Here is a 22,197-nt window from a genome sequence, read left to right as displayed (position 1 = left end):
GGTCGATCGACCATTTCATGGGGGTCGCCAAGCAAGGCTGTCCGCCATTTTTTTCCCCTTTTCCGGCGGGTACCTTACCTCCCTTGGGCTGGGCCAGCTGGTGGTCGGCCTGCTCCATCTCTGCCGCTTGCCAGCTACGCCTCGGCCGGCGCAGGGGGCGGAACCACGCATGCGCGGGCAGGGAAAGTCCTCGACTTATGACTGGTTGGGTAGTCCTCGACTTACGACCGGTTTAGTCCTCGACTTATGACCGGTTGGGGGTCGCGGCATTAAAAAGGTTAAGAACCACTGCCTTAGAACATCTTTTCTAAATACAGAATCAAGAACCATTTTTTAAAATTGGCTCTCATTCCATAGGGTTGGCAATCCATGGCCACATGCAGCCCCCTAGTCATCTTTTGAGACCCCTAAAATTTACTAGCAGAATGGTGATTATTTTCAGCTGCACAGTTTGGATGGCAAAGTATGGATGGCTATAGGAGCCTAAGATCTCCATATGGTAAAACATTTCAATTTCCTTCCCCCTTCCCTCTCCAACCCATAATGCCTTCCACAAAAGGCTGAACATTTGGGCTTACTCTTTTACTTCCAAACAGCCCTTCTACAGGTTGCCACCTGTCCAGCAGATGAGTTGCTGCCTTACTTCCCCTCCCTTTTTAAAGAGATTGCTGACCTTTGGCCTGCACGTAGAAAAATGCAGTTTGACATAGACATTCTAATGCCATGAATAGAGACTTACTTTTTTCCCATTATCATATATGCAGGGTACTTTTCTAGAGGTCAGCATGCTATTTAAAAAAAATAGGGAAGAACAAAACAAAATGATACCTCTAAGATAACCACTTTGGACAGGGGCTTCAGAAGGGGGCCATATATTCAGCATGTCCATTTGCTCAGCAAATTTGCTTAACTAGTCTATTAGTTAATAGAGGGAAGAGTTCAGTTTGCAGTAAGAAGTGCTTATTGAGACAGGATTTAATCAGAGATATGAGATGCAAGCTTAGGAGAAAATAGCATTCTCTGGAGGATTTCCTCAAGGGAGATAAGAATATTAAAAATAGTAGAAACTAAAACGGATCAGTTATCAGATATATATAGTCAAACAATCTGTTACTTAAAGAATCATTTTCTAAATCAGGTGTGTCCAACCTAAATCAGGTGTGTCCAACTTTAAGGACCAACACCCAGAATTCCCTAGCCAGCTAGATGGTGAATTCTGGGAGTTGAAGTCTTCAAGTTGCCAAGGTTGGACACCCCTGTTCTAAATGTTGGCTGCTTGTCTTATTCTGGACAAGAATAGAATCTAAACACTTGATCTTAAAATTTAGAGCATCTCTGAAAGACTTAGTTGGACTTGGTCCGACAATGGAAGACTGAAAACAGATTAGGGACTTTGCTTTCTCGGTCCATCGCTCCGAGATCCTTTCAATAGGAAATGCCAAGAACTAATCCCAAAAACCCTTACCCCTGCAGAGAATGTACTCAAATGTGGAGGGGGGGGGCAACAGGAGGCAATCTTTTGGATTCCCCAATAGTTTCCTAGAACAATTAATTTGGTCTGTAGAACACTAATAATTAGCATTGTCCTGCAGTTCCCAGCCCTCCTCTCTGGCCAGGCAAACTCACAAACACACATCATAGCAGTGGCTCTGAAGGTGCTCTTCATCTTCAACATTCTCCGTGTTGACTGAGGTACTTTCGCTGGCAGGAAGACTGGCTGGGGAGAGAAAAGCAGGTGAGATTTTTGGGGGGAACAACCGCAAGTTCTTCCTGCAGTATTTCTGTTCACAAAGACAGCTGCCACCATTGAAACCATAGGACTGACTCTTCCTCAGACCATCAGTTTGATACGTTTATGATATGCAGAAGAAAAGGAGACAGTAACTACACTGACCTCCTATGAACAGGCTTTGCAGATTTTTTTTATAAAATTGCAAAACATGTTTACTGAAGGCAACATGAGCAAACAATCAACTAAAATTCCCTTCAAATTACATTATATTTTCCAAATATTTGGGATGAATGCAACTATAATATCTATATGCTTAATACAGGTAGTCCTCGATGTATGACCACAATAGGGGGTCAGAATTTCCAGAGTTTCTTAAACGAGATGCTACAGATTAAACCAGGGAGTGTGATATCGTCCTCCTATTAATCATGGATGCTGTTTGGCCAGCAAACCTGAAAACTGGCAAAGAATATCCTATTGCTACAATTATGCCATAGGGAGAGGAAAGACACATTGCGGCAAATGAAATTAGATATGAAAATTCACTTGGAGCAAAAAAAAACAACACTTGGACAAGGAATTGCCATAAGGGCATGCAGTAAGAAAACTCCAACAATTAACCCGAAACAAAGAAATAAAAATAGAACTCCCCAGCATAATTCCCAAATAGGTTTGTGAAATCAACAGACTTCATTCTATAGAATGAAGCATAGATGAAGAATGAGGTGGAAACATAATATCTACAGCTCCCTCTGCTTAGCCCTTAAAAGAAAACTAAGCATGGACACAAAGGAGTACGAAAACATTGAAAATTACTGTGGCTGTCGGAGGAATGACTGCTATGCCTGAACCATTTCTTCTTCCTCTTCTTTTCCATCAGGTCGGCCACAGTAACGTCTTCCACAAAGGAGGCACAGATGAGAGAAAGATTGGAAAAACATGAAGGGAGGGATATATAGGAAAGGGAATTATTTAGGAACAAAATGGATGGAAACAGATGGAGAACAATAAATGATGAGAGCCAGATGACAGAAAAAAGGAAATGTGGTGGACTATGGACTATGCCTTGTCCATTTCTTTCCAAACCCTTAGAACTAAAGAGCTTAGAATTTCAAGACTAGAAGCAGCTACCCAAAGTCTCTTCCCATTTGGGTAGTGATAACTAGAGGTCTTCAAACAGAGAATGAATGTAGATCCTGAACTAAGGAGGGCTTTGACTAGATAACATTTAAGGTCCCTTTCAGCTCTATGATTCCATTGTTTTGTGTCTATTCCTCTAAATTCCATACATATTGATTAGTATAATATAAAATGGGAGGTGCGTGTTGCTTAAATGTGCCATTTTAATTTTTTATTACACATTTAATCAAATTTTGAATTAGTGATATATTACTTAAATAAAGGCCCTGTGCTGTTCTTAATTAATTTTGAAATTTGCTGTAAAATTTATTTCATTGTAAACTCTTCTGTACACACACCAAACACACACACACACATAATGTAGGTAAAACTATTTTAGCACAATTTAAAAAAGCTAACGATGGTGCCAACCAAAAAGATAATTATGAATTTGCTTTTGGGTACACAGGGACAGAACTATGTTGCTGCAAAAGTTGAAATCACTCTTTCTACTCAGTGCTCACTTGTAACTTATGAGTAGATAGTCTATAAATGTAGACTTTGCATGAATACATGCAAGGAAATATGGAACTTATCTATACCTCTAAAGTAGGTTAAAAAAGCAATAACATTATATATGCGTATTAGAAATATATATTTGTTTTTGTATGTTGAATATTTATTATTAGAAAATGATATATAAAATTATAACTATTGTTCTAACAATATATTACTGTATAGTCTGTATCTTACTTTTTGTTGTATTTTTCATCTATTTTTAAGCACTTGTTATGTATTTTTTTAAACGTATTTTTGTGCTTTTTGTCATTTTAATTTTTTTTATAAAAAATCACTCTCCTTAAAAAGAGACAGTAAGTAGCACTGAAAAGAACTATGCTTGAGACAATTGTACTATTGTCTGTTTGTTGTTAAGAGAAATATTTCCATACTATTAAAAATGTTTTCTAAGTGCCCTGTAAAAAGTGAGTGAGGAACTTTAGCAATTTCTCTGTATTGTGGGACCTCTACGCGACATACAGTATTTGCGTTCATTTTTTGAAGTAATCTGAACAAAAGGAAGGACCAAGATCCCTGAAACTTGTTTCAGTTGGGGAGAAATGCAAACTGATGGGCTGAACAGAGAAGGTAACCTTCATTTCTCTTCACTGCTCTCAACACTTGTTCAGTGAACCCAAAGCAGCTGATACAGCTCCAGTGAATTAATTAGCACCAGGAGATGGATTCTTGGAATTGAATGCCGTTTTCTCAGGCTACAAATTATAGCTACAGGAAATTAAAGCTGCCACTAATTGGCCAGTTCTGGGCACTGCCAAAGGGAAGAGCACAGCTACAGTGTCTCTTACCGCAACCAAATGGCCATGAGGGTGAGAAAGAAACAATAGATGCAGTATGGAGAAATGGAAACCACAAAACTATCAGCCTGTTCTGCCCTATTCTCCACTAATTCTATTCCTGTGACTAAGCTGGCATGCTCCATTCACAGGGAACGTGCTGCATCCTATTTACTGTACATTCACACAATTGAAGCGACACAAAAGCAATCAAAACAAGTAAGCAAATGAAAATCTCAGCTATGTATCCTAAAACATTCACATTAGAGTCCCCTGCCCTCTTCATCCCAATCAGAATTCCTTTTCAAGCTGGCAGTTCAGTTGGTTTTTCCGCTAATCTTGCACTGCTGTGGCTTGGATTGATTCCTCTCTAATCCCCACGTACAGAGCTGTTACAGATGGCAACATCCAGGCTGCTAACTAAACCATCTCTAGAACAGCAGAGTACACTCCCTGGCAAACAGGGGAGGGAGCTGGGAAGGAATGGTCCTGAAAGCTCTTACAGGTATGCTTTTCACTTGTCTCATCTTTTTCTTCGTCGGGCTCAATGTCTTCTGCTTGCATGATCCAATCCAGATAGCCCTTCAGATCTTCCTCCATCTGCTGTTTCTCTCGTAGCTTTTGGAAGTCTCCCCGGGCTTTTGCCTTCTCTCGTTCCTTAGAGAATTCCCTGTGGATGGGAGAGGTCAAATTAGTTGACTGTTTGGACATCATCTGAAAATTTCTATGAAGGCCCTCCTTGCCTTTGATGCAGCTAGCTATTATGTGCAGAATATTAATTCTGGATCTTGTTTTCCGAACCTTTTTTATAATTCAAGCGTCCTAGCTGTAGTCCAATTATTTTCTCTGACCTCTTCATTCATGTGTCTTATGTTTAATTAGGTTATGAAAACATGGACATTACTTGGTACTTATTTTTTCTACTGTTTTTCCTTTTTATTCTAGATCCTTTAGTTTTTTTTTAATGAGAAAGGAAGCTGCTCTAAAAACGCAAAAGTACACAGAACCACATTCTAGCTCCCATGGCTAGACTTGAAAATGCATAAGCCAGGAGTCTTCAAACTTGGCCATTTTAAGACTTGTGGACTTCAACTCCCAGAATTCCTCAGCCAGTGTGCCTAGCTGAGGAATTTTGGGAGTTGAAGTCCACAAGTCTTAAATTGGCCAAGTTTGAAGACCCCAAGTGTAAGCCATATTTGCTGAAATCTAAAAAAAATAATTCAAAAGACAGAGTTCCAGACATTGCTTACTGCAGTTCTTTGCCCTTGATTCGTATTTAAGAAAAGTAGGATAAATTAAATAAACCAGGCACAAATGTGAAAATATTGTTGGCGTAATTTATGCAGGATGCGAAAACCTTAGTGTCATGTGTCTGACTAATGAAACACTTCAAAGAACTTTCAGGCATGGTTTAACCTAAAAAAGCCTTTTTTAGTGTAGAGGCATGTCAGCACGGCATGATGGTTTCCAAGATCTGAATTTCCCTTCCCTTTGCACATAACATTCCAGGCATTTCCCCTCCCCTATTTTGGGGTCATGATTCACATCCTCCAATTAACCTGGAGGGCAAAGATTCACTTTCCTTACTAATCTCCTCCCTTTTCTCTGTCATCTGAATTAACTCTAAAAATACCAGACAGTTCTGCATATTTTGTCAAAGCAAGAATATTCAATATTAGCAGCATTGACACTTAGTTTACATGCTTTTTTTCTTTATCAAGGAAGACAAATACATTCTGGTCACGTTTTCCAATGTTCCAAATCTGACTTACCCGCTTAACACACCCAAAACCAAATTAAGCACAAAGAAAGAGCCAAAGATGACAAGGCTGACAAAATAAACCCAAGGTAGTTCATGACCCACTGCATCTTGCATCTGGAATAATCAAACAAACAAAAAAATACTTAAGGAATCGTACATCAAGACAGGCTGAATTGTATGAATTACTACAAGGAAGTATGAACAGAGGAGCTTCCTGTTCCTTTGCCCAGAAGGAAATAGCTTACCCAGTAGAGAACATCAGTCCAACCTTCCATGGTAATGCATTGGAAGACAGTAAGCATGGCAAAAAAGAAGTTGTCAAAATTGGTGATTCCACCATTGGGTCCATCCCACTTGCCACGACATTCGCTATTGTTTACTGTGCATTCCCGACCGTGTCCAGAAAAAGCACAAGGTGACGGGTCTTCCTCGGCCTCCAGATCTGCAACAAGTAGAAGATGAGTCACAGCGATGACAGAAACAGGATCATCTAACAGATTTATTGCTGAGCTGAACCAACTTCCCAAGTATGTTCAAATCTCTTATAAATCTCCCTGCCATACCTTTAGCCCTAGATCATCCAGAGTAGTCACATTAATAAAATTGACTTACAATTTCTGTAATTTCTTTAAATCCAGCATAAAAACATATTAGCAGGCCGCTTTTTAAATCTAGACACGTGATTAGGACATCTGACTTATCTCGAAAAGATCATTCAAAGAGGAAAATCATTCAAACAAGTCGGAAGAGATGTGTTACAGAAATCTTTCATAATCTTCAAAATGGTTACCTTCCAACCAAAACTTGCATTTCAGAAAATTTAGCCAAATACTGAACCCTAATCTGCAAGAATGAAGCAGAACTGTTTCCTCCAGTCATTTCGTATTTGAACAGAACTAACTTTCAACTGTGTTATTTCTTGGAAGTGGAGGAACAAAAGTTGCCTTGCTAAGGGCCTACTGGGCAGTAAAAACACAGACTATCACTGGATGCCATCAAGGGTATTCTGAAAAAAACCACTTGTTTGCTGTCATTTTATATAATCTGGAGTTTTTAAAATATAGATCTGACAGACTTGTGCTACACTTGGCGAATTATACCTGAATCAATGATGAAGCAGGTCTTGTGCATGCGACCAATGAAGAGCTCCAAGCCAATGATGGCATAGATGATGATGACAAAAAGAACAAGTAGCGCTATGTGCAGAAGGGGCACCATGGCTTTCATGATAGAATTCAAGACAATATGTAGGCCTACGAGACAGAAAAGTTTAGGGCACCACGTCAGCTTTTCAGAACACAAGAACGTCTTCCAGCGTGAAGGGTACAATTTCAATTGGCCCATCTTAGGAATAAAGTGCTGAGTAGAGGAAATTCTCTTTCCCCTTGTGCAGTGTTTGCCAACGTTGCCAACTTTAAGATGGGTGGGCCTCAACTCCCAGAATTCTCCCGTTGAAGTCCACTCATATTAAAGTTGCCAAGGCTGGAAAACACCGCCCTAGCACAATACAGATTTGTAGAAAACATGGAAGTCAATTGTTTCTAGATCACCTAATTAAACTTTATATATATAATAATCAAGGTAGTTCATTAGAAATTATCATATAGTGATGCAGAGAATGGCAAACACAAGAGTGTGCTATGCATCACTAATAACAGGATGCAGTGAGAAGTCAGAATGGCAAAATAATAGTGTTGTGTGGCCCTGAACAGGAAATACACAGCTTGTATCAAGAACAGCAACGATTAAGTGGAGAGCACTTCAGGCTGTGCAATACATCAGCATATAAACCTACACATAGTCCTATATGTGTCTAGTTCTATGTGATTCAGTACTTCTGATGCAGTACAGAAGAATTAATATGAGCTGGAACGTGATCTCAAATCGTATTCTAGAACAATGACAAATGAAAAACATGACAGAAAGTCCAGTTGCTTCTTGAAAAAAACACCTTTGGGATGACAGTGGCAAGTAAAGCCTCTCTGCTTAATAAGATACACTGGTAACAAAAAAGTATGCAACCAGGAGCAATAAAACAGTCATATATAATTAAGTTCATAATGTGCAGTCATATAAGAGACAGTCAGCATGTCAACAGAGTTTGGCATCACAACATATATGTGCATACTAAGAGACGTTGTTTTCTGTTCAGCCTTTTCCTCCTAGGCATATATATATGAGAAGCATGAGTACAGGAGATGCTTACTAGGAACACCAGAGACCAGACGCAGAGGTCGCAGGACACGAAAAGCTCGCAGGGCTTTGACATCAAAGCCGCCTGGCTTCCCACTCATGTGATGGGCCTCCCCAGGCTTGTGGGAGACTTGTTCCAGAATGACACTGAAGAGACTGTAGGGAAAACAAAGGGCAAGACAAGGCAGGGGAAGATTGATTTCAGGATGATGGACCAAGTTTGCTGTCACCAGCATTCTGAAATCACTAGGATACTTTATACAAATGGTATCTTCAACCTAGGTAACTCAAGATCTGTTAACTTTAAATTCCAGAATTCCTACCAATGGCTTTGCTCACTAAGGAATTTTGGGAGCTAAGGCCACATTTTGGAGACATTTCAAGTAGGGGAAAACTAGGTTAGAGTAGGTGTTGATGTATCTCTGTCAGGATCAAATCATTTTTAAATGACTCTACCATCATTTAAACAACTGAGTATTAGAAATGTTTGACAAACTATTGTATTAATTTATTTAGCACATGGCACATCATACATAGACGTGCAATATAAACATTTTGCCTAGATTATAAAAAACACAATAAAGTATAATTGTTAAAAAGATCTATATTCAGATGCCAATGTCTAGGCCATCTAACCATTGAAGTGCAGCATCGTTTACATGAAAAAAATCAGATACTGGACTGGTATATGCCCTTAGCTTACAGCAGGTCACGTTGTGATCTACATTTTGTTGTGGGTCCCTGCAGTCACACTAAGGGGAGGATAATATGTCCCATTTATACAGTGAGTCCTGGCAGACACTGTGTGAGGTGTAAATCCTATTCAGAATTGTCCATTGCTAGTGTGGTAGTTCAAAGCCTGGCATCTTTTGTGTAGGATCATCTATATATCTTCCTATATCTGGAGGTTCAACAACCCATTCCCAGCTTTCCACTGGGAATCAATATCAAAGTTGTTGAGCAGATGCTATGCAAGTGCCAGTGGGGACTTCCTAGATTTGAGCCTTCCAGCTGATAAATGATGAAGGTCAGCATGCACCAATAGGAATGAGTTGTTCATACTTTTTCTGTATTCTCTCACTAGTGCATCTTGCCTTCATACAGCTGGTGGTGCTATATGGCTCAGAACAGGAAGCCAGCAAGTCGAAATAGTTTTAATACATCCACTTATATTCCTCATGGTGTCATTGAGTCCAGCATCTAACTTACTAGTATGGCAGCAGTTAAGATATAGAGGGGCACAGTATTCTGCTGAAGAGCAGACTAGCCCTAGTGGTGATGACCTGAGGGTGACAGTTGAAGCTCCCCATTTAATTCCACATAATTTTTTGTTCCTAGTGTTGGCTTTTGCCACCATATTCTCTATATGTACCTTATAGGAGAGAGTCTGGTCCAAGGTATTTTGGATGAGGGATATAGGGGAATCAGTTGTTGTTTAAGTAGACCTTTGGGGCTTCATATGCTAGTTTATTGTTAAAGGTGGAAGCACATAGTTACTGTTTTGCTGGTGACAGGAGTAAGCCTCTAATCAGTGAAGAATTTCACAGTGAAACTAGTGTAAATTTTCCAGTTCTATTTTCTCCCACCCTTTAAAAATGTTCTATAAATCTAATGCCGAAATGGCAGTCCTAAATGCCCCCTTTTATATTAGTTTGGTATTTATAGTTCCCAGCTATTTGATTCTCCTGGTCTATTAACAATTTTAATACAGACAATCTGCTTTGGAATCTGTTTGTTAAACAAGATGTCTGAATGACAAATATATACAGTACATGTGTCACCTCAGTTTCATGAGGCAAGGAATACGGTGTATATGAAGCGTTAGGGTTTATGCTCATGCATAAACCTAATTTCGGTATTACAAGTAATACAAGGTGATGGAGATGCCATCTTTTTAAATTAAAGCCATTATACTATTTAAATTAAAGCCACTCTGTTTCTGCCCTCATCCAAAGAAAAATTCAGACAGCTCCATTGCCTCCTAGGAAATAATGGAATGTTTTACTCTGAAAATGTAATAGGAGGAAAAATTACGACAGCTGCATTTTGCCAATTATAATATTCTAATAACAAACCAACCTTCCTCTGCAACTCTTTAAGTCACAAGAAGTCGCTCAGGACTGCAATTTACTTTGTCTTCTACATCCTTGCTTGCATTGCCTACTGTATTTCTTTCCACTTAAGGTAAAGCTAGGCTTTTTCAATGTATCCGTAGCATTTTCTTTCTTTTTTATTAACAGACGATTCACTTGGAAATTATATTTAAGAATTAGACCATTGTGAGTCAAACTCATATACTGAGCTAAAATAAATCTTGTGTTAAAAACTTACCCCACTACAACAATGACAAAATCAAGAAGATTCCAGCCATTGCGAATATAAGCGCTAGGATGCATAACCAAACCATAGGCAAGGATCTTGAGGAAAGTTTCCACTGTGAAGATGATGAGAAAAATATATTCCACTTGTTCCTGTAGAATTGGGAGGAATAGCAGCAGGAACACCAAGTTACACTTGCATTCTGTAATTTGAAACCAAGTGTGTTGATAAATAGTCCAAAATCAGAGCTGTCCCTAAGAAATTCATTCATTAGATTCAAAATGTAGGTTCCAGGAAATCCACACTAAAAAGGACTGGAAATTCCAGTCAGGGAAAAATTAGAAGGATTTCTCTGGATTAACACTACCTCAGTTCAACACCACCACGAGAGTTTTACAGAGCCTGCTAGGAAAGAAGAGGCAAATACTGAAGACACAAATGACAGAAGCGCAGAATGCTGGACATCTGTCACAAACAAGCACATCCTGCAAATATTAGATCAGTGGTGGCGAACCTATGGCACGGGTGCCAGAGGCGGCACTTAGAGCCCTCTCTTTGGGCACCCGCATTGTCGTCCCAGTCCTAGGCCTTCAGCTGGGTTTTATAAAACCTTTTCGCTTTAGGCCTCCACCGCCGTGTGCAAAAAAAAAAAGGTTCAATCAATCAGTCAATTTCAACTTCTCGGGGAAAAAAAAAGATCTTGCAAAGTTGGAATTGATTGATTGAACTTTTTAGTCCCATCCAGTCTGTTGTTACCACTGCAGCCATGCCCACCCAATTGGCCACGCCCACCCAATTGGCCACACCCAGCCAATGGGCCACACCCACCCGGCACTCGACGATGCATAAGTGGGTTTTGGGTTGCAGTTTGGGCACTCAGTCTCTAAAAGGTTCGCCATCACTGTATTAGATCCTAGCATCCAAAATTATGGCAGTGTAACACACAGCAAAAAAGAAGCATAGGTCTACAGCAAAGAACATTGCCCATTCTTTCCACCTTCTTTTTCCATCCTACTTTTTCCAAGTGCTGGAAAAAGAACGTAGTCTCAGCACAGCCTTCTGTACCAACTAATGCTCACTTTTCATTTACTAGCTACAAAAGAGTTAAAACCTGAACTCTGCCTTGACATCATAATTTATGAAATTCCTCTCCTTTCACCAAAGGGCAAATGTCATATCAATTGTACAACTTTCCATACTTAAGTCACACATACACACACACACCAAAAACTGACTGGGAAATTGGATGGTGCCTGACCTTATAGGTGTTTCTGAATTTTGCCCCCGAGAGACAAACAGTCAGGAATTGACCCACCTCCAGTTTCTGTCAATGGATTATTTGGGATTTATTCCAAGGAAGCTGAGGTCCAACTCTAGTCTTAACCCCAGCTGCAATTAGCAAATGAACAGCTGCATTTGAGAGCTTTTGGTCAGAGTGACCAGAGCCAGGTTGGTATGTGCAGTGGGGTCAAATCAAATAAAAATCTTTATTACACTCATAGACCAGCATAAAAAAATACAATTTTAAAAACTAAAAATATGAAATACACAAGATTAAAAACATTTTAAAAATGACTATATTATAAAAAATGAAATCAAAAATAAATCTTAAAAAATCTGCAAAAGGGATAAAATTATTAAATACAAAATAATTTTTAGATACTTACGGTACATGTCTAAAATTATATATTAATTTTAAAAATTGTATTTTTATTCTAGTCTATGACCATAATTAAGATTTTGATTTGATTTGATCTGATGTGGCAGTGGGGAGGGAAAACTGTTACCTCAGCTGCCATGACTCACATGGGTAGATTAATGCCTATTAGGAGATAATAGTTTTAATTAGCATTAAGGTATTGCCTTGGGCAGAAATCAAGAGGTAAAGATGGAACCATTAAGAAAGGAGTGAAGGGGCTGTTATGGAGGATTTTTGGTTTCTTTGGGAAGAAACTACAGTAACGCAGTGGCATTAGAACCAGAAGTCAAAGTTAGGCTTCCTAAATTTGCAGGGACCTGTCTTATGGTGTCTATTGATCCCTCTAACACAGTACTGTCTGCTTTGACTAGCAGCAATTTTTCAGGTTCCTTAGGCCTTGCAGAGGCACTTCTCAATTCTACACTTTAAACTCTTGTCAGATTCTCAGTCTGACATGCAAAAGCCGTGTTCTTTCATTAAGTTCACACACTCTTCTCACTGCTGACACACTTACTTTCTTTCCACTCATAACCTGAGGAAAGGCACTCACCAAGTTGTGGTTGGAGACATTGGAATCATCCTCGGGAAAGGGAATATAGACTCCTAAGGCCACACAATTAGCAAAGATTGTCATAAGGATGAGGATGTCAAAGGGTCTGGAAGACATTCAAGTTAAGGCATCAAACAGGAATTTCTTCTCCCACCCTCCTTTCTTCCTTTTCCTAATTTGCAAATGTAGGATACTTCCACTCTACTATGCTGATAGCAGCTCTGCGGATGGGATTGTTCAAATGTAGACAGAAGAGGGCTCGTGGTGAACGGTGCACCACGTTGGAGCCCTGGGTCTTATGCTTGTTCTGCTGCTGACGCTTCTTCTGAGCAAGGCTGCCAGTAGAGCCCAAAGTATCTGAACACCCACTCATAAGCGTCCATGCTATGGCCTGGCCTGATGCTTCCACAAAAGCCTCGGCTGCTGATTGGGGTGGTGTCTCTGGAGAGCCCAATGCTGCAAAGGAAGAGTATGGCAACAAGAGACAGAAGGAATTAAATAGGACCCCATCATCTTGTTTAAAATTTGTGTGTGAGTGAAGGGGCAAAATAACTTAATCTCCTCTTTTTTTAAAAAAATCTGAAAACAGAAAAGTGGTTAATGTAAAATACAATACAGCATGCTTCATCCTGGAAAACTAGTCCAAGCTGGAGGCTTACATGAGGTCAGTCTATTTATAAGTTTCTCTTGCATTTCTGTCTCAGTGTATATTCCCCATTGATTTTACTATCAAATCTGTACACTTCTGTTATTCCAATCTTAAACTATGTCACAAACGCCTTACTTTAACTTCTTTTCTAGAGTGACAGGACTTTATTTCAAACAGCCACTGTAACATCAAAGTTCTGTCCAATCTTCTAACAGGAAGATTGCAAGTTGTCCATTCTTTATTGAGTCCCAAAAACCTGCTTATTTGAACATCCACCCACTAATTTTTGGAACAAGCCCCAGAGGATACAGTCCAGTACATGCTTCTAATTCGATATGCGTAGGCTGCCCTATAAAATCTCCATCTGTCCATACTCTTACTCCTATAACCAAATATATCAACATAGGGTTACTCACGTCCTCCGTTGCACTCCGACTTAGACATCTTGCAGGTTGGTTGAGTAAAGGGGAAGGAGAAGATGTGTAAATTTCCAAAAGAATGCTAGCAGTTCAGATTGATTATCTCTCCACTGTGCAAGGAGGGATCTCCATTATTTTAGTATTTCTCCCCAGATGGGGAGGGAGGGCCAAGTTAAAAGCTAATGGCCTCATGAAAAGGGAGTACCAGTCTCCAGATGCACCTCTTGCTTTCACTATAGGGGCTTGTCAGAAAGTAACCAGATTTCCCCCTTGTGTCTGCTTTGTGCTCATTTGCTCTCTCTCTGTGTCATTCTCCCTCCTTTCCCTTACTGGGTTGAGGATTAAGGCAGATTGCCTACTTTAAAGGGCAGCGGAGGAAGGGAGGAGGGAGCTCACAGCTGGTTAGGTCACAGTTGTGGAGAGCTGGGGACATCCCAATCAACCAACAGGATGAGACGCAGAGAGTAGTCATGATCCTCTGTGACATTAGAAAAAAAGGATACAACCTTATCCTAATGCAAGACAGCACAACTGAGTATGTTGAAGACAGAATAGTTGAGCTTTTGCATATAAAATTACTCCATGACCAAAAATTAAACAGACGGCTTAGCTGTGCTTACACACCACAGCATAGTTTATCAATTAATTCATTTTTTTAGGTTTGCAAAACACATCGAACTAATCACATAGACTGAATTCACCCAATACACACTGGGCTAAAATATAATTGGCCAATTTATGAGTCAGCACATGGACAAACACAACTCAAGTCTTTTATATTAGTCCAGTGCACCTACCTTTCCTTTTCCAAGTAGCTTTGCTTGAACTTAAAAGATCTGTTTCACTCATTTTCTAGAACAGTGCATTCTGGGATTCTGACTCAAAGGTTGCATTTGTATGACCTGCTTACCCATTGTTAACTTAATCATGGCTTACTGAATAATATCCTAAACTATAAACTAATTAGATGGGCTGGTCTTCTATAATACGGTAGGGTAAAGGGCATTTAGATAGTTTAGTTCAGGGCTTTTCAACCTTTTCACCCATTGTACCACTTTTAGGATATGGCAATATCCGAGTACCACCAGTCACCTAGCAAGGTGTCAAAAATGTGATGACCCCCCCCCCCAAAAAAGGAAAAAAGTGATAAAGTACAGGTAGTCCTCGACTTACAACAGTTCGCTTAGTGACTGTTTGATGTTACAATGGCACTGAAAAAAGTGACCCCCAAACCACAGCTGAGCAAGACACCTGCCTGCCCACCCGGCGGCGCTCTTCCTCCTGTCCGAGGTTTTCATTGTGAGCATTTCTGTTGAGGATTGGCAGCGAGAGTGGGGTGGGGGGGTGTTTGGTTTTTATTCCCCCCGTCTGCTGGGTGGTTGCAGCAGGTTTTGGTCACTTCACATGACCCTGGGACACTGTGACCGTCATAAATATGAATCAGTTGCCAAGCATCTGAATGTAAATCACAAGACCCTGGAGATGTTGCAACATTCCAGCTGATCAGCGCTTCTTCTGGGCTCAGCAGAAGCGCAAGGATCAGTGCTGCTTTCCAGCTGATTGGTGCTTCTTCAGGGCTCAGCAGAAGCACCAGGATCAGGGCTGAGCTCCAGCTGGAGCCTGGCGCTGATCCTGGGGCTTCCACTGAGCCCTGACAGCCCAAAAGAAGTGCCAATCAGCTGGAAAGCGGCACTGATCCTGGCGCTTCCGCTGAGCCCTGAGAGCCCTGCAGCTCCAGCCATCTCTCGCTCAGGCTTGTGCGGTGCTGCCACCGGTTCAGCTCATTCCCCTCCCCCACTACCACTTTTCTAGGATGGTCGCGTACCACCTGCCAGGTGCCAATGTACCACAGGTAGTACCCGTACCACTGGTTGAAAAGCCCTGGTTTAGTTTATAGATAGTTCCGTAGGTGGTACAAACACAATCCAAACCTTTTTTATCTACTTCCAGGGTTCATTTACCTTGAAGACCATCTTGCCCATATCTAAATCTTGTGATTGGAGGCCTTCTCCAAGTGCCCCTGAAAAAATGAAGGTAGATGAATGGCTGCCAGGAAGAGGGCATTTTATAGAGGAAACTTACAAAAATACCTATAAAGATTTAGTCAACCAATTTCACCTTCACACAAATAACTACAACAGGCTTAGACACAATAAAAAATAAAAATTAACTAGAAGTTAGAATTACATAACGTCAACAATACATTTATAGTCACAATAAAAGTGACACTAAGCAATTATACAATGCTAAATCTATCTACAGTACCTAAGGTAGTATCTGCAGATTCAAGCTACAACCCTTTTATTCCTCAAAGCTTTTAAAAATTTAGTTGCAGTTACTTTAACAATTATACTGTAACTGTTTTTATAACCAGAGAATATCTCAGGGAGATGGGTGGCTACGAAATATTAAGAAACAAACAAAATACATTATCAACCTGACATAAAACTATAGTTAATAAATTAGTTTTTCTTCAGTGGATACTCTTAAGATTCTTCCAGGTAAAGTTGCAGCAGCCAGAAATACTGTGCACCTACTGTACTCAGGCAAGAAAATAATCAGGGGTTCTGTGTTCTCCCAGCCAATAAAATGCTGCGAAGATACAAGTATGTTTGCATGAAAAACAAAACTTCACCTTGAAATATTCTTATAAGTATTGTATGATTAATAAAATAAAGGAGAGAAATGTCCAATACTTCTTTGCAAGTGAAGAATGAGATTCCTCCAGGAACTTTTCTCTAACAAGAAAAGTTTGGCTGGTTGACTTAATGGAGGCTTGCTATTCCATTAAATGAGCAAGAGAAACCCCATGTTAAAATGCCTACCTTCAGCAGTTTATTTTCCAGCTTCAGGCATCAATATATTTCAAGAGGATTGTTTTAAACTGCCTTGGCTTTCACTCTCTATCCCAATCTGTTATATATGTGTGTGACCGCCAGGTTTGATAGCTGGCCAATATTTGCATTTTTAATTAAATTGCAATACTGTCCAATCACATATCTTAACAGCAAGCGATCATGGCCTTTTTAGCAGTCAGGCCGCGTTTAATTTACTTCTCATAAGTGGTGGAAGGTTATAACCTGATGCAGTTAAGGGAAAATGTTTCAGCCTAAGGCAGATTTGGCTGACATTACGAGGTTTCAGTTGCTAGGAGACAGCTGCTCCTAATTGCCCGCTTTCCCACTCTCCTCCTCCCCGGTTCTCAGCCTTGCTTGCTAAAAGCGCGGAAAGACTACAACCCCCGGCATGCTCTCCGTTCCAACTTGCTTTATAAAGGGCGTGGTATAGCAGGAACATAAATATGAAATAGAGAGAGACCAATGCTTCTAATTTCTGCGTTCATTGATGTTTTCCTTTTTTCAGAAATGCAGAAATTTCTATGCAGCCGCAAACGCGGATGCTCTTACTTTTTCGTGGAAGTGTAACTTGGAAAGAGCGCGCGCGGTTTTTAACCTTGAGATATCGGACTGGGACAATAGCACCCAGATGCAAGTCACTATTTGACCATAAAGCTCAGGGAGTGACCTTACAGAGCTGCTTTCTCTTAAACCAAACTACTTAAGAGATTGCCGTGAAGATAAATTGAGGGTTCCTCACATTTTGCTCCTAGAAAAAACCCAGGATATGAATTAAATGCATCTGACTTGGGAAGTGAATTTAAGAAGAAAGGCACTTGGAGCATTGTGGCTACGCGAGAGTGTTTATCAATGGAAGCGTTTGTTGTGAAAAGCTAAAAAGAACATTTATTAGTTATTTTACCTCGTAATAATAACAATTGATGATATTTCATATAAATTAATGTCTCCAACACAACAGCCCTCAATCAGAGATAAATCAACTGGTATTTGTAGGACAATTCTTAAAAGCAGCAGCAATAGTAGCAAATCACACTTTTCATATGAAATAAAATCAGTATGAAAAAGAAAAAAAAAGTGTCTGCTGGCAAAACTGCTTTGAAAAGAAAGATGCCGCTAGCCCACTCTAAAGAGCTTGTATTATTCCGCGGGCTTTAATGAATCCTTCGGAACAAAGACTTTCGCAGCGTGCGCAGAAATTTCCTCTACAATCGTGTTAGTCTATAATATCTCTACTCCACTCCCCGCTTTTGCCGTGGGTCCCGCACTACAAGTCCCAACGTGCAAGGCGCAGGGGAAGGCCAGTAGTAGGAGATTTGCACTACAGTTCCCATCGTACTCTGTGGTGGGTCCTGTGACTGAGTGCCTGGCCCACCTCGGAGCGGTGAGTATTCGATCTTTTCCCCCGCAGCCTATTTCCTTTTCTTTCCTTGCGGAACCTTCTGAAATTAGGAAATGCCTGCTAGATTTTATTTCAACCCTTCTAAAACTGTAGCAACCTCTGGGGCTGAATGCCTCCGTTTCCTCTTTTCGAAGACTTCGGGCGCCTTTTAGGAATCGACTTGATGGTGCTCTAGAGTCTAGATTGCTTACTGGAGTCTTCGGAGCAGTAGGCGAATGCTTTACTGTCTGGCATGAGAACAGCTGAGCCCAAAACGTTTGGGGGTGTGCACAGGTTGGAAAAGCTATTCCGCAGCGTAGAATATATTTATTTTATTCTGCCGCCGCCCATCCCACTGAAGTGACTCGAGGACGCTGACGAAGACTAAAAGATACAATATAAATGCAATACAAAAAATAAATTTCACAACCAACCGGAACACAAAGTAGCTAGTGAATGCACCATGTACTAAGAGTGGGGTCTCAGTTACTCTCCCAACCCCATGCCAGGGAAAATAACCAGGTCTTCAACGCTTTCTGAAAGGTGAGCAGACTGAGGCCCAATGTAACCTCAGTTATATGGTGTTTTAAATTTAGAGGGCAGGCTTAGTCATAGAGCATGCACATTTCCTGGGTCCTCTTAGATGACAATCCTTGATCAACAGGGTCCGAAGCATGCTCCTTCTTCCCAACCTAATGGGATGAATAGAAACGGAATAAGGTCCCTCAAATACCCTGGCTTCATACTCCCAGCACTTTGTTTTGCACCTGGTAGTAAATTGGGAGCCGGAGCAAAGATATAACATGGGAATGACGAGGCACACCCATAATTGACCATGCGATTGCATTTTGGACTAACTGAAACCTCTGGGTGTTCTTCAAGGGCAACTCCATGTAGTCTATATTGCAGTAACCTACTTGGGAGGTGACCAAAACATGATTGACTATGCCAGCCAAGAACCTTGGTTCTTTTATGACTCATGGACTTCAACGGCTCAGGAATTCTGGGAGTTGAAGTCCACGAGTCATAAAAGAGCCAAGGTTGCCTACCCCTGGACTATGCATTGCCTCCTGATCCACAATTGAGGCACAACACAAAACTATGTAATCACCCTCCCATCCCCGGTCATGACTGTCCCCTGCTTGTTGCACAGGAGCTATGAGTCCAAGAGAACTCATTGTTCTCGCATTGCACACATTGTTCTATCCACAGCAGCGTAGCCCCATTCAGAACTAAAAATGAAAACTTGCTAGATCCAGGAAGCCCTAAAACCAAAAACCACTCCATCTAGTTAGGGCCTGTTCTTCCCCATCCATTCCCTCCATTCCCTCGTAGTCTCCAGGCATTGAGACAGATGCTCCAGTCCAAAGCATCACTTGGCCAGCCATGGGAGGAGATATGCAGCTCAGTATTGTCAGTGTATTGATATCTTACTCCATGCCTTAAAATGACACCACCCAGCAGCTTCATCTAGATGTTAAACAAGAATGGAGAGAGAATTGAGCCCTGAGGCAGCCTATACAAGAGGCCATGAGACAGATTTCTCTCCTCCCCCCAACAGTAACTACAACTGATTTTGGAAAAAAGTGGATAACCAACATATTCCCTCAAAGTCCTGACTCCTGGAGCCAGTTCAGAAAGATATCATGGTTGATGGTATCCAAAGCCATTGATAGTTCAAGGACAGCAAGGATGGATGAACTACCTCCATTCTACTCTCTCCAGAGATAATCACAAATGTGAGCAATGTTGTTTCAGTCCCATACCTCATCCCTAAGCCTCATTGGAAAGGATACAGATATTGGCTTACAGTGCCATGGTTTTGGTCTGCAAGGACAAAAAACATATCAAAAAAATGACTTACTCAGAACTCTTACCAAAAATGTAACAAAAAAACCCAGCCAAAAGCAGCAACGTTTCCCCAATACCTCTCACTATTTATGAATAAGCTAATTAAAAGTCAAATGTCTAAAAGGAAATTGCTGTACTTCCTGGTGGATTATAGATAAAGTCAAAGATGGCCGCGGGCCTAGGATAGAGAACTTTGTATGGTCTGAAAAAGTCAGCCCATTGTTTCTCTGGAGGCAGCAACAGATGCACTTGGAGTAGGAGTATCATGTTTCTTGAGCCTAGCCTTAACTTTAGAAGAAAACTCTGGTCTCAAACTAGGTCCTGAACATTGCGTGAGAAAAGAGAACATGGAGCCTGCCTATCATGGCAATCTTTTTCTGAGTTCCTCCCATTTTGGCAGTGTATTCTTCTGACTCTTTGGGTTGACCAGGACTTCCATCTCCTGAGCACAGTCTATCATGATGGCTGAGGGCTATGGTATTTACAGGCCTAATTCACAAAATACCCAAATATGGTTTGTTTTTGCTACAACATTAGGTAAAAACTCACCCATATTGTACAAACACGAGTAATGGTTGATTCAATAAATTTATTATCTCTATATTGGTGAAGGCTGCCCTAGGGAGCCAGACTACCAATAAGGGGAAAGTTTACCATAAGATATAACCCGGGCTTTTGGTGTTCTAATCTATTTCACCTATAAGGTCTCAGTTGCTAAGGTTTTGGCAGCTTCATCCATTCCATATGTAGCTGAACAATTATCTGGACATTTTTCATCCAGCAAAGCTTGCCATAGTCTGCCCATTTCTCTTTTACATGCAGACACATTGTTGGCTGAGTATATGCACTATGCTATGTCATGTTTAACCATGATTTGTAGAACAAGCCATGGATGTGGTTTACACATTGTATGTTAAACAGTACATATTGTACATTAAGACTACAGATAGTCCTCGACTTACAACTGTTTATTTAGTGACTGTTCAAAATTACAACGGCACTGAAAAAAGTGACTTATGACCATTTTCACACTTACAACTGTTGCAGCATTCAGTCAATCAGAATAGAACTAAAAGAGACCTTGGAGGTCTTCTAGTCCAACCCCCCCTGCTCAGTCAGGAGACCCTGTACCATTTCAGATAGGTGGCTGTCCAGTCTTTTCTTAAAAACCTTCAGTGATGAAGCACCTATAACTTCTGAAGGCAGGTTAATTGTCCTTACTATTAGGAAGTTTCAACTTGGAATTAAAGAGAAACTTCCTAACGGTGAGAACAATTAACCACCTTGCCTTCAGAAGTTGTAGATGCTTCATCACTGGAGGTTTTTTTTAGAAAAGATTGGACAACCACCTGTATGAAATGATATAAGGATATACCATTATTCCCATGGTTACATGATCAAAATTCTGGCACTTGGCAAATGGCATGTTTTTATGACAGTTGCACTGTCCCGGGGTCATGTGATCACCATTGAAACCTTCCTAGCTGGCTTCCAACAAGCAAAGTTAATGGGGGAATCCAGATTCACTTAATGACCACATGATTCACTTGACAGCTGCAGTGATTCACTTAACTGTGGCAAAAAAGGTTGTAAAATGGGGCAAAACTCACTTAACAACTGTCTTATTTAGCAACAAAAATGTTGGGCTCAATTGTGATCATAAATCAAGGACTACCTGTATTGATCAGTGTGATATGTGAACTAAACCACTGTTCAGATCTGGCTATATTTTTTTTTCTCTTTCAAGTCAATGTGAACTTCTGGCAATTGCCTGAACTATTCTCTGCAATTTCCTTGACACAATTTTTGGAAATGACTTGCCATTGCCTCCTTCCTAGGGTTGAGAGGGAATGACTGACCTAAAGTTATCTAACTGGCTTTGTGATTTAAACAGGGTTAGAACTCATGGTCTCTAGTTTTCTAGTCCTCTGCCTTAGCTACCCTACCAAACTGGCTTTCTTAGGTTTATATAGCTCAGCATTTTGAGAGGAGAAGGAAAACAGCTAAGAGGGGGTAAGAATGAAAGCTCAATAAAATTATGAATGGTATGGCAAGATACATTTTCCTAATAGGTCAGTCAGTAAAATGTTATGAATAATAAATGGGAGAATGGGAGAAACAAATATTTCAGGTAACCGCAAAATATGGAACTCACTGCTACTAAAGTTTGTGGTTGCTGCTGGCTTACATGTTTTAAAAGGACAAGTAGAAGAGGATAAATGTATGGGAGGATATACTGTTTCTAGACAGGAAACATGCTTTTATTCCAGTCTTTAACAGATAGATAACTCAGAAGAACAACAGGTTTATTGCTTT

The 22,197-nt window shown here is 40.5% G+C and overlaps 2 protein-coding genes across 2 annotated transcripts in view; one reads left to right on the top strand and one right to left on the bottom strand.

Annotated features, from left to right (window-relative positions):
- Positions 1-22,197, bottom strand: part of CACNA1F (calcium voltage-gated channel subunit alpha1 F) — a 75,108-nt gene that overhangs the window by 50,226 nt on the left and 2,685 nt on the right. Inside the window, 10 exon segments of the mRNA XM_029283393.1 lie at positions 1,623-1,717; positions 2,549-2,629; positions 4,707-4,873; positions 5,976-6,079; positions 6,211-6,407; positions 7,066-7,218; positions 8,172-8,314; positions 10,490-10,629; positions 12,727-12,832; positions 12,921-13,182. Of these exon segments, the coding sequence (XP_029139226.1) occupies positions 1,623-1,717; positions 2,549-2,629; positions 4,707-4,873; positions 5,976-6,079; positions 6,211-6,407; positions 7,066-7,218; positions 8,172-8,314; positions 10,490-10,629; positions 12,727-12,832; positions 12,921-13,182 (1,448 nt within the window).
- CCDC22 (coiled-coil domain containing 22) overlaps positions 17,969-22,197 on the top strand; it is a 26,224-nt gene continuing 21,995 nt past the window's right edge. Inside the window, exon 1 of the mRNA XM_015812236.1 lies at positions 17,969-18,033. The gene's annotated coding sequence lies outside the window, so the exon portion shown is untranslated. The remainder of the gene's footprint in view (positions 18,034-22,197) is intronic.

This window comes from Protobothrops mucrosquamatus, unplaced genomic scaffold (genome assembly GCF_001527695.2).
Source record: "Protobothrops mucrosquamatus isolate PMUCROS unplaced genomic scaffold, P.Mucros_1.0 scaffold76, whole genome shotgun sequence".
In the NCBI taxonomy this organism is placed as follows: Eukaryota; Metazoa; Chordata; class Lepidosauria; order Squamata; family Viperidae; genus Protobothrops; species Protobothrops mucrosquamatus.
Note: the sequence above shows the minus strand (reverse complement) of the source record. Positions and strands in the feature narration are given on the sequence as shown.